The 13,495-nt window shown below is 37.0% G+C and overlaps 1 protein-coding gene across 1 annotated transcript; it reads right to left on the bottom strand.

The window, feature by feature from the left end:
• Nucleotides 1–6,199: 6,199 nt before the first annotated feature.
• Chrac-16 (chromatin accessibility complex protein 1) lies at nt 6,200–7,785 on the bottom strand. The gene is made up of 2 exons (XM_034982252.2): nt 7,594–7,785; nt 6,200–7,316 (listed from the first exon to the last, which is right to left on the bottom strand). Exons 1-2 carry the CDS (start codon nt 7,717–7,719, stop codon nt 7,038–7,040), a joined length of 405 nt encoding a protein of 134 aa, XP_034838143.1. The 5' UTR covers nt 7,720–7,785; the 3' UTR covers nt 6,200–7,037.
• Between the last annotated feature and the right edge of the window lie 5,710 nt (nt 7,786–13,495).

Below are 13,495 nucleotides of genomic sequence, written 5' to 3'. Positions count from 1 at the left end.
ACTTCTTGCTTCTCTACGTATTGCAGCAAGAATATTGCGTCCGTCCTTGTTAACTAACAATATTTTTATAAATAAGAGGTAACCATAATCCTAGTCAGTCTATCTTACTAAAAAAGAAGGTAAGGAATTAAAATCTTAGCATTCGTCATGTTTTAAAAATATTATAAATGCGAAAGTGTGTTTGTCGGTCTGCTAGCTTTTGGCGGCCCATCTGTTTTGACGGCTACAAAGACAACTTTCATCCCAATTCCCAGGGAAGCACATACTAACGCTACTTTTTTATTTAAATTTATTTGTACTACTTAGGTTTACCAAAAATTGTAAAAAGATAAGTAAGGTAAGAAGTGGATAGGGAAACACTTATCTCTTTAAGAGATCTCCACCAGTGACCCTTGGCAGTGGGAGAGCTTGTAAAGGAAGAAGATTAGCTAACTATACCAAAAATAGAAGGGGTTTAAAAAATCCAGACCAAAGAAGTCGCGGGCATCATCCAGTCGCTGGTAAACTCCAACAAACATAATACTTAAGTTAAAAACCTATAAAAAATCATACTTACTTAATGCTTAGCTTGACATGAAAACTCTAAATCTTTCTCAACAACATTAAAGTACCTAGGTACCTTTTTTTTCCCCAATCCTGGAAGTCAGCCAGCTAACCAGCCAGGCAGCCAACTGGAGGGAAGGTACATATGTGGGACTCGCCGGCCGAGAGGAGACCGGAATACCTACTAAAACCCAGCGGCGCTCCTGCGCGTCGCCTGGTGACTGGCTCACGGGAACGCCGAAGCAAACCACCGCGACCCAGCCAACGACATCCGCCGAGGCGGACCCTCCACCGGGCACCCCGCTCACGAGGTCCCCACATTGCACGTCCGAGGCGCCCCGACGAAGTGCGTGCGCCTCCCAACGGGCGACAACTGCAGACTCCGCGCACGTCGCCCGCGTCCCATCCTCCGCCTCGTCCACTGTGCCCTCTGCTAGTCAGAGGGACACGCGGAGAAACTCCCCCCCTGCCAGGCCATTAGCCCCGATAATATCCCCGAAGAGAGATTATTAGCCATGTTACCGGGGTGCACCGGCCCGAATACTGCTCTTCCCCTCGGATGCCCGATGCATCCAAAAGGGACCAGCAGCACCCAGGCACACTGGAGGTTACCTGGCTGGCACCCCAAAGTACCTAGGTACCTGCTTAAGTAGTTCTTGCAAAACATTAAGGAAACCGCTAAATTAAAAGGATATAAAATAAATATTTAAATACTAATAAAATAAGTTAAAACTATAAAGTACCTAGGTACCTGCCTAAGTAGTTTTAACTTATTTTATTAGTATTCAAGTATTTATTTTATATGCCTTTAATTTAGCGGTTTCCTAAATGTTTTGCAAGAAGTTAGAACTTTGCGTTATGTCCGCACAAGCCCATCATAAAAAAATTAGTAGGTCACTAATATTATTTGATGTTTAATACGTTAAACAAACCTTATGAAAGTCAACGCACTCGGCACTATTGCTATTTAAATATATAATTAGTGGTGTAATTGTTTTTTCGTCCGAAGGTGAGGTTCGGACCACAAACCATGCTCACTGTCCTATAGTCGAATTTTTAATTAATATATGAGGTCGGTATCTATGTTAGATTTGACGTGTAGGAAGTTGTAGGCTTTACAAACTTGCTTAAGGTTATTAAAATTTATAATAAATTCAGCATTGATTAAAATAGAGCTAATAATAAGTGGCGTGTGGACTGTGGAGTCCACTGAAACCATCCTGATCGTCATATCTGCGAATAGGTTGATCCCATTCAGCCTCGCTCACCATCTGAGGCGACTGGGGTTCCCCGTTTCGTGGCAGTTCGCTCGCAGCCAGGATGCTAAAAGCGTTCTTGCTAGACTCGGCTAGGATAGTCCGCCGATTTCTCAACCTGTCGCCCTGACCACAGAATATTATATAATAGTACTAACATACCTTGACCCCCGGCCGTTTGGTCTTTAATCTAAGGGTCTCCCCTACCGGGGTGTAATCCTCCGCCCGGTACAAATATGTATTTTTGTAACGTGTATGTAAGTTTATTTATTACCATGTATATAAGTGTTTTATATTTCTTTTTGGATTTTATATGTATTTATTTTGTACACGGGCGTGAGAGTAATAAATATACCTACGAATAATAATAATACGAAGGTAAACAGATACCTATTTAGTGATATCAGTAACGACCTAGTTATTGTAACGGTTGTGCAAGAGTAAGTAAATACCAACCTGCAAAATGCCTACAATCGATTCGAAAGTGTAAATAATAACATTTTCAATGTCTATAATTTAAATTAAGTAGTTACTTAAATCCAATCACTTGGCATGCACCTACATTGATTTTGTTCAGTGGTCGAGCCATACCAAATGAATATAACTATAAGTACTTAGAAAGAAAAAGCAGACAGGACTTCTACAAGTGCCTACATACAGTACGCGGGACAAAGTAATAAACATCGATATTTGGAAGGAGATAGCAGATTTGTAGAGCATTGTCTCTGTCGTTGCGACCGACAAAATGTCATATAGGTTTGAGTGACAGAGACAACGCTCTACAAAGCCGAATTGTCCTGTACGTTTCAGCCGCGTGCTAAATCGATATGAATTTTGAAAGTGGTAAGTGAAACAAAACATTGGATTCTTCAATGCCCGTCAATAAAATTAGTTACTATTATAGTATTGTAAATCGAATCTTTGAAAAGAGTAACCGCCGAGTTTCTTGCTGGTTCTTCTCGGTAGGAAAGGCATTCCGATTTCCGATCCCATAATATGACGATTCAAAAGTACCAACTTGTAAAAGTTTATTAGAAATTAGAACATATTTTTACTTTTAATCTAAATATATAAAAGGAAAAGGTGACTGACAGACTGACTGACTGACTGATCTATCAACGCACAGCTCAAACTACTGGACGGATCGGGCTGAAATTTTACATGCAGATAGCTATTATGACGTAGGCATCCGCTAAGAAAGGATTTTTGAAAATTCAACCCCTAAGGGGGTGAAATAGGGGGTTTGAAATTTGTGTAGTCCACGCGGACGAAGTCGCGAGCATAAGCTAGTTTAGATATAAAAAAAAATATTTCTTTGTATACAAAAAAAAAATATTTTTAAATATTCTGTTCACTTATTTACAGAGGTCAAAGATGGGGAGCAGTCATATTATCAGCGAGAAGTTACGTACCTACTTAAGCTGACAATGAGCCAAGTTCAGTCAAGTCAACCGCAATGCAAGTCAATGATCACACTTTGTACAATGTTTGTACTTTGTAGGTAGGTAGGATAGGTATAGCCTATAAGCCTATATAGCCTATAGGTATATAGCTGAGTTATTGACTCTGTTGGAACTTGTAAACTTTTAGTTTTAGCCAGTTAAAAATCGCTAAAATACGAGTTGGACTCGTTGAAGCTAAAAGTTTCTATGCGTATTGTCACCAACCCCCTGCCAGGGGGGGTTGTCACGACACTGTGTCTGGCAAGGCATGACGTGATTTCTAATACTATTCCGAAAAAAAACTGGCCAAGTGCGAGTCAGGCTCGCGCAACGAGGGTTCCGTACTGCAGTCGTATTTTTTCGACATTTTGCACGATAATTCAAAAACTATGGTGCATAAAAATAAATAAAAATCTGTTTTAGAATGTACAGATGAAGACCTTTCATATGATACCCCACTTGATATAGTTATCTCACTTCGAAAGTTGAAAATACTAATTATTAGTTCGTGACCACAATTTTTTTTTGTGTGATGTAACCACAAATTCACGGTTTTCAGATTTTTCCCCGAATGTCGGCTATAAGACCTACCTACCTCCCAAATTTCATGATTCTATAGGTCAACGGGAAGTACCCTGTGTCTGTGTTTTTGGCAGACCGACAGACAGACAACAAAGTCATCCTACAAGGGTTCCGCTTTTCCTTTTCAGGTACGGAACCCTATAAATTAGGTACAGTTTATATTTTGACGTAAGAAATTTTACCGTTATCTCCCAATTCCCAAAGCCACCATGCATAATCCAAACTTTATAGTCGATGATCGTTCCTTTCTGTGCTGGGTTGGGACAATACGCAGAGAAACTTTCAGCTTTTATAAAATAACGAAGGTCTGGCCCACTCGGTCTCTCTTCCTAACTGTTTTTCAATGAGTGCACTCATGGTTAGTGGTTTTAAAATATTATAGAGTGCTCGACGTTTCTTTTATTTTATTTTTGACAATCGATTTTTAGTTCAGTATTCTTGACCCGAATTGGAGTGTACACTACACTATGCACTTAAATATACCTACCTGTGCAAATAGTATCGGCCGAGCATACAGAACGTGTGAGATATTACTAGTTTATTGACAGACGAGCTACAATTAGGCCTTCGCGCAATATTTAATACGAATTTTTATCAACCTAATTAGCTAGGTCTTAGGTTAGGTAGGTGTAGGTAGGTACATATTATATTGAGAAGCGGAAATCAAAAGGTCTAGGACTGTAGTAATAAAATAACGTGATTTTTTGTCTAGCGGTAGTTTCATCATAATCAATTCATCACCGGCTCACTACAGAGCTCGGGTCTCCTCTCAGAGTGAGAAGGGTTTTGGCCATAGTCTACCATGCTGGCCAAGTGCGGATTGCCAGACTTCACACACCTTTGAGAACATTATGGAGAACTCTCAAGCATGCAGGTTTCCTCACGATGTTTTCGTTCACCGTTAAAGCAAGTGATATTTTAATTACTCAAAAACGCACACAACTCCGAAAAGTTAGAGGTGCGTGCCCGGGATCGAAGCCCCGACCTCCAATTGGAAGGCGGACGTCCTAACCACTAGGCAGTTTATGGGGCTAGACTTCATTACTAAAGAAAATAATTTAAAAAAAATTATGTTTTTTTTTTGTTTTAAACATGCAACAAAAAATCACCTCTATTTGTTCATAGTTCTGTCCTATCCACTAATAAAAAATTCAAAAAAAAAACCGGGTGTAAATCAAGGGCTAAATACAAAACTTTGGTGGGAGGCTTGACGTGTCTAGTTACCACCACGGACCACCCACTAGCAAAGCCATGCCGCCAAGCGATTTAACGTTCCGGTACGATTCCTCGTTAAAACTGATAGGTAAGGGGTGTATGATGCACAACAGACGGAAACGTTTAAGTGCGGAAACCAGCCCAGAATGAAGAAAGAAGGGGTGTATGGCAGAGTGGACTACTCTAGTTCACTCTGCCATAGCAGAGGCTATAGATGTAGGAATGCCATATTTAGGTAGGTACCCCAACCCAAACTGCCGTTGTGCCGTTAGCTCAAAGGTGGTGCCATCTGTTGACAGCTTCTTTAATTCGCTTTACTAGTCGCAAAAGTAGACCGTAGTGTTTGTTAAGTTCGTAGATCTTAAGTCTATGGTTTAGTTAGTACAACAGAGGTACAACACTATGAATATAGATGGCGATGTAGGTTTAGGCTTTAGAGTGAATTAGGTATAGTCTTCTAGGCAGTAGGCAAGCACGCTTATAGACCTCATCATTGCTCTGTTTCTCAAGCAAAAAGTATAATAAATGTGCAGGGTCACGCATGATTGTCGTCAAGCGCAAGCGTATCCCACAATTTGAAAAAAAAAAGAAATTTATGAAATAAAAAAGAAACGTTTATTGTCCTTTAAAATGAATTAAATTCATATACTTATTATCACATCTAACATCTTATTTCAGTAACTAATCATCTTACTAATAAGAATTTACGCACTAACAATAACATTCATTCAGTCATAATAATATTTTGATGTCTACAAAATTACAAATCTTGACTGAAGTAACAACTAAATTAAAGTGAGTAAATTTTTAATAATAAGAAGCAAAAATGTGTAGTATTAGAATTATACCAAGGTAGTTCTTCGAGAAGTTTGTATCCCTATTACAAAAATGTACATGAAAAAAATTAAATTTCTTTAATAATGATTTAGACTTAAGACTGATTCTATTAAATAAAGTCATACCTTAAACTTAAATGGGGATGCCACATTGATAACATTGATCAAAAGTTATAAATAACAGATCTATTTCATTCAATACATTCATTCAAAATATTGTGTGACAGCTTGTATAGCATTTCATGAGTGTGCGTGCTTAAGTTATATCACTACCCTTATTATAAATGCGAAAGTGTGTTTGTATGTTGGTTTATTAGTTTGTTGGTTTGTCCTTCAATCACATCACCATGGTACACCGGATTGACGTGATTTTTTGCATGGGTATAGATAAAGACCTCGAGAGTGACATAGGTTACTTTTTATTCCGGAAAATCAAAGAGTTCCCACGGGATTTTTATAAAACCTAATTCCACACGGACGAAGTCCTAGCTAGTCAGTATATAAGTAATTGTGCACATTTGTGAGCTCTTGATTGGTCAAGCGACTGGTCAACATTGATTGGTCTGACAGGCACACACACACAATGTGCTTGTGTACAAAGTACCTACAAAATAAAGTTCACGCACATTTTTACAGCAAAACTTGTGAGATATTTTTTTTCATCTGACTTTACTGCTATGGGTTCTAGCCCTTTTCAGCTTACTGCTGAGATCTTGATAAGATGTGGCACAGAGATATTACCTCATCAAAATGCTAATAGAAATGCTTTTAAAAACTTAATTAATACTAACGTGGAAGTATCTCCTATGATCCCATACAGATTACCATTCCATAGTTGTGGCATATTGTGAAACAGAGTAACTTTTATAAAAAAGCAGCTTAATGCAGAGTAGTTATTGAGTTATCGCCAAAAAACATGGGAATTTTCAAAAATATGGTAAGTAAGGTATATGTATTAATTATGTTTAAAGAGAAAAGTGGTATGTATGACCAAGGTTCTTAGTTTTGGTTTGATCGTACAAAGCAAACTTTTAGAAATATCTGTTTTTCAACATTCCCATGTTTTCCCAACACACAAACAACTTTTTGCAGTTAGCCACTTTTCGAAAAAATAAACTGCAAGTAAAGAGCATTGACTGTACCTACTGTTAATAATATTAATTCTAGCTGTTTTGCGACTCCTGCTCTGAGCTACTAGTACTCTCCTCACAGCTCTCTTCCTCACTGGATTCCTCGCTGGATTCATCAGATTCATTCCCCTTCGACGCCTTCTTAGCCATCAAGTCTTTGAACTGTTTTACGGTAATTTTTCTTGGCATAATCTCTCGCAGGAAGTCTAAAGTGTCATCCTCTTGTACTATCTCAGCTATGTGTTTGTATTCTAGTAAATTGTTCTTACTATTTTTGAAGGCACGTTTCGCTAGATCTATGACGAATAATTCCTGTAAACCGCATAGGTTCAAGTGAAAAATTTTAGATCTATTTTTCTTTTTTAACAAGAGAATGTTGATAAATAACAATCAATTCATTTTAATTACAACTTTTAGATTTTTTTAAAGAGAATATTTGACATGGGGACTGTAGTTTAATATCTTTAGACGATTATTAAAAACGTTTAATGATAATTTTAGCAATGCTAAATTATATTGTAAATAAAAATTATTTAAGTACTTCCAACTTTAAATAAATAAAATTGTGTGGGAAAAACTGCAAACTTACCGTAACTTTAGTAACTAAATATAAAGGTTCTGGTCCTACAGCATCCACATCTGGCGAGCTTTTCATTATAGTTTTCACCCTAGATAAAGGCAAATTTAACTCTTTTTCTGGTTTTGGTGCAGACATCTTATTTAAAAATAAAATATTTGAGAAAAAGCCGACGAGACAAGAATATAGGTAATATGCACGATAATATGTCCCTGTCAAATGTCAAACACTGTCAAGTGTCAAGTCCTTATTAATAGACGTCCACAGACGTAGATTGAATAATAGGTAGATTTAAGTACTGTGTAACCGCGTATGAGATAGCGATAGCACGACGTAACGATGACTAACACGACAATTATTACCATTGTTTAGTAGTCATATTTGTATTAACCCATCAACAATATTCGTATTAAACGTTTTTTTTTATGTGAAAACAAGTAAATAACTAATGAGAAATACAATGACGCCACAAATTCTCAAAGTTTGTTTTGAAACTTCTTGTATGTAATTGTATGTATTCTTGAAAAAAACCAGTTACACGATAAGGGACAAAAAATAGGTTAGCTGCGTCTTTGTTTATCACATTAGTAACTTTATCTGTGCTCTCTTTTTAGTGTGAATGAGAAAGCAAACGTTGCTGTATCTACCTTTATTACTCTATCTACGCTCACAGATATGTCCTTATTCTGAGTTATTTCATTTTTTAAATTTTATTTACGGCCCTGGATGTCAGTCTTTTAAGTCTCTCAAGTCTTTATAGTCAAACCATTGGAGAAGAAAAGCTTAGAATCATTAGAATATTCATGGAATATTCAAACCCGCAGGCCGATTGCCGTAAACTGACATGTGACATCGCAATAGAAATATCCTTAAGAATCGTGATCGTTACAGTTGATAAATTTGCTATCGCGGACGACTAATGCTCTATATCGCATTTGGTCATTATCGACATTTTGATGACGTATTGGTAGCACGGACCTATTTATAACCCGACTAAATCGAATATCTATGGTAATCACTTGGTAATCTAGCAATTTACATGGACATAACAGTCTCCTAAATTTGGCTACGTTACTTATTACAAATAAGTAGTTAGTCTGTGGTAACTATTTAGAACCCCAGACCACAAAGTACAATTTTTGTTGTTTTTCCTTAGTTTACGCGTTTGTTTTTTGTGATTAATTCTGCAATTTTGCTTGCTCCTCGGACTCCGGAGACTTAGTTTTTCTCACTGAACTTATACGCAAATGCCTGGGCACTGATTTGCCTAAGTATTGGGACCCTTATTGACGGACTGTGGCTGCTTGGAAGTTAGAACTCGTAAGTTAACAAACGTTATCATTCAATACAAGTAAAGGCTCTCATGCGGGTTTCCTCACGATCTTCCTTTTCCTTCACAGCTAAGCAAGTGATATTTAGTTGTTACAATGGTATTAAACTCCGAAAAGTTAGAGGAGTTTTAACAGCGTTTCATAAAGTACCTATTATACAAATTGAGTCCATTGCTACTGGTGGTTATGACTTCATAGTAAGTACCTCCACACTACAAGTGCTTTCTCGAGTATGTTTCCTTATGTATCTAGAGCTGCCTATAACGTTGCTCTTCATATGAAAGTTTGGATGTTTCTTACTCCTTCGCACCACAAATATTTAAAGAAACAATTTGGATTAGCTAAATTAGTAACAAAGATACCATATACACTGATTCTAAAGTCTTCGCAGACAACGTCATACCTAAACAGAAGCTGGTAGTGCCTAGTGGTATAGATTAAGCAACACAGTAAGTGGTCACTTGCTCAGATATCATAATTTTTTTTCAGGCAAAGATGATACAGTGCTGCATTCATTTCTTCATCCTGACAAAGATATGGATTGGCATATGTTGTGAACTCGAGCTCTTGGACCCCGTGCAGAGACAAATAAAATAATGAACGGTGCCAGATTAGACTTATAAGAAGCAGATGGTGATATAATTAAAATGTCAGAATCTAATCTACTTTAATAAAAGAATACATAAAAAATCATCAAACTGTTGTTTTATTTGCCTAAATAATTTAAATTCCAAAGTAATTTCCAAAGCTAAATCAATTAAATCAGAAAATGATTTGACTTTTGGACATTACTTTGGGGAATAATTTTAGAAGTTCCCCGAAGAGCCTAGTCTAGCCTAGAGGGTTCAATTCTAGGTACGCATCTCTAAGAGTTATGTGCGTTTTAAACAATTAATTATACTTAACTTGATTTAGCGGTGAAGGAAACATCATGAGGAAATCTGCATGCCTGAGAGTTCTCCATATTGTTCTCAAAGGAGTCAAAGGTATACTATTATGTTCAGCTTGTCGCTGGCTCACTATAGAGTACGGTTCTCTTGAGTGTGAGAAGAGTTTTGGCCATAGTCTACCATGCTGGCCAAATGCGGATTGGTAGACTTCACTACACACACCTTTGATAACATTTTGGAGAACTCTCAGGCATGCAGGTTTCCACACGATGTTTTCCATCACCGTTAAAGCAATGATATTTAATTATTTACTTAAAATGCACATAACTGTTCTCCAAGAAGTTATAGGTGCGTGTAAAAAGTACTCTGTGATTCTCATTTCTCAGTGTTAGTATACCTCTATATTTAATGTACTCTGTGCATCAAACCTACTAATGAAAGAGTCATCACATATTCTTTTAAAAGTACTTATGAGACTTACATTAATCTAAAAATACTTTTATACTATTATACTAGCTTCTAAAATTAATAATTGATTTCTTATCTAGCAGAAGAATTACTATAGCCTTTTTTAATCCCTTTCATAACTTTATTTTAATTAATATGAGTAGTAAAACGATTTGCGGATAGCTTATGTCACTGATAAAAACACCTCTCGAGTTGTTTCAATGAAAACCTCATTTGACGTAACATTTGTCGAGGTTCTTATATGACATCAAACTTCAAAACGCGTCCGCAATAGCATTTTTCATACAATAAATTTTATCGATAGTGTAAATGAACTGTCAAAACATTTTTTTGTCCACATCTATCCTTTGTGGACTGTCTCACCGAACCGTGATAGGAAAACCATATTTTGACATTGATGCTGTCATTAAATGATAGATGCAGTCGATTCGCAATCGGCCTGCTGCAGGCCGATTGCCGTAAACTGACATGTGACATCTCAATAGAAATATCCTTAAGAATCGTGATCGTTACAGTTGATAAATTTGCTATCGCGGACGACTAATGCACTATATCGCAATTGGTCATTATCGACATTTTGATGACGTATTGGTAGCACGGACCTATTTATAACCCGACTAAATCGAATATCTATGGTAATCACTTGGTAATCTAGCAATTTACATGGACATAACAGTCTCCTAAATTTGGCTACGTTACTTACAAATAAGTAGTTAGTCTGTGGTACCTAACTATTTAAAACCCCAGACCACAGAGTACAATTTTTTGTTGTTTTTCCTTAGTTTACCCGTTTGTTTTTTGTGATTAATTCTGCAACTTTGCTTGCTCCTCGGACTCCGGAGACTCAGTTTTTCTCACTGAACTTATACGCAAATGCCTGGGCACTGATTTGCCTAAGTATTGGGACCCTTATTGACGGACTGTGGCTGCTTCGAGAAGTTATTGTGTGACGAGGTGTGGTAGAAGTTAGAAGTCGTAAGTTAACAAACGTTATCATTCAATACAAGTAAAGGCTCTCATGCGGGTTTCCTCACGATCTTCCTTTTCCTTCACAGCTAAGCAAGTGATATTTAGTTGTTACAATGGTATTAAACTCCGAAAAGTTAGAAGAGTTTTAACAGCGTTTCATAAAGTACCTACCTATTATACAAATTGAGTCCATTGCTACTGGGGGTTATGACTTCATAGTAAGTACCTCCACACTACAAGTGCTTTCTCGAGTATGTTTCCTTATGTATCTAGAGCTGCCTAAAACGTTGCTCTTCATATGAAAGTTTGGATGTTTCTTACTCTTTCGCACCACAAATATTTAAAGAAACAATTTGGATTAGCTAAATTAGCAACAAAGATACCATATACACTAATTCTAAAGTCTTCGCAGACAACGTCATACCTAAACAGAAGCTGGTAGTGCCTAGTGGTATAGATTAAGCAACACAGTCAGTGGTCACTTACTCAGTTATCATAATTTTTTTTCAGGCAAAGGTGATACAGTGCTGCATTCATTTCTTCATCCTGACAAAGATATGGATTGGGATATGTTGTTAACTCGAGCTCTTGGACCCCGTGCAGAGACAAATAAAATAATGAACGGTGCCAGATTAGATTTATAAGAAGCAGATGGTGATATAATTAAAATGTCAGAATCTAATCTACTTTAATAAAAGAAAACATAAAAAATCATCAAACTGTTGTTTTATTTGCCTAAATAATTCAAATTCCAAAGTAATTTCCAAAGCTAAATCAATTAAATCAGAAAATGATTTGACTTTTGGACATTACTTTGGGGAATAATTTTAGAAGAAGTCCCCCGAAGAGCCTAGTGGTTAGGATGTCCACCTCTGAATAATTGAAGGTTGGGGGTTCAATTCTAGGTACGCATCTCTAAGAGTTATGTGCGTTTTAAACAATTAATTATACTTAACTTGATTTAGCGGTGAAGGAAACATCATGAGGAAATCTGCATGCCTGAGAGTTCTCCATATTGTTCTCAAAGGAGTCAAAGGTATACTATTATGTCCAGCCTGTCGCTGGCTCACTATAGAGTACGGTTCTCTTGAGTGTGAGAAGAGTTTTGGCCATAGTCTACCATGCTGGCCAAATGCGGATTGGTAGACTTCACACACCTTTGATAACATTTTGGAGAACTCTCAGGCATGCACGTTTCCACACGATGTTTTCCATCACCGTTAGAGCAATGATATTTAATTATTTACTTAAAATGCACATAACTTCTCCAAGAAGTTATAGGTGCGTGTAAAAAGTACTCTGTGATTCTCATTTCTCAGTGTTAGTATACCTCTATATTTAATGTACTCTGTGCATCAAACCTACTAATGAAAGAGTCATCACATATTCTTTTAAAAGTACTTATGAGACTTATATTAATCTAAAAATGCTTTTATACTATTATACTAGCTTCTAAAATTAATAATTGATTTCTTATCTAGCAGAAGAATTACTATAGCCTTTTTTAATCCCTTGCATAACTTCATTTTAATTAATATGAGTAGTAAAAAGATTTGCGGATAGCTTATGTCACTGATAAAAACACCTCTCGAGTTGTTTCAATGAAAACCTCATTTGACGTAACATTTGTCGAGGTTCTTATATGACATCAAACTTCAAAACGCGTCCGCAATAGCATTTTTCATACAATAAATTTTATCGATAGTGTAAATGAACTGTCAAAACATTTTTTTGTCCACATCTATCCTTTGTGGACTGTCTCACCGAACCGTGATAGGAAAACCATATTTTGACATTGATGCTGTCATTAAATGATAGGTGCAGTCGATTCGCAATCGGCCTGCAGGAAAGGGGACACTTGACGGCAATGCCAGTTCCAATTTTTGCCACGCGCCAAGATAGCCTTGTCGCACTGTATCGTATGCGACAAGGCTCACTTGGCACTTGAATGACATTAATTGATTGAGGGGGGTGCTGTTGGAGAACAAAGGCTGCCAGCAAATAAAACCTCAATTTTACGGAATATATTGAAAATGTCAATGTCGAAAATCGAGTAGGTAAGTTTTATCAATTCCAAATCGAGAAAGAATAATAAAACTATTTATAGGCCATGGACTTGCAACTTATCATGTTTACCTGCTGACCTGCTCAAACTCGGGTTTTTTAAAGGTGAGTACTACGTTAGTAGTACTTCCAACTCATCTTTTACCTGCAGGCCGATTGCCGTAAACTGACATGTGACATCGCAATAGAAAT

The sequence above is a fragment of the Maniola hyperantus genome, chromosome 2, assembly GCF_902806685.2.
Source record: "Maniola hyperantus chromosome 2, iAphHyp1.2, whole genome shotgun sequence".
Taxonomy (NCBI): domain Eukaryota; kingdom Metazoa; phylum Arthropoda; class Insecta; order Lepidoptera; family Nymphalidae; genus Maniola; species Maniola hyperantus.
This window is presented reverse-complemented; position numbering and strand designations above follow the sequence as displayed.

Bases quoted from the DNA above. Each gene is read 5' to 3' on its own strand.
- Chrac-16 (XM_034982252.2), bottom strand. From the start codon at position 7,719: ATGTCTGCACCAAAACCAGAAAAAGAGTTAAATTTGCCTTTATCTAGG. The intron at 7,317-7,593 runs GTAAGTTTGCAG...TGCGGTTTACAG, and splicing joins ATTTAGTTACTAAAGTTACG to GAATTATTCGTCATAGATCT.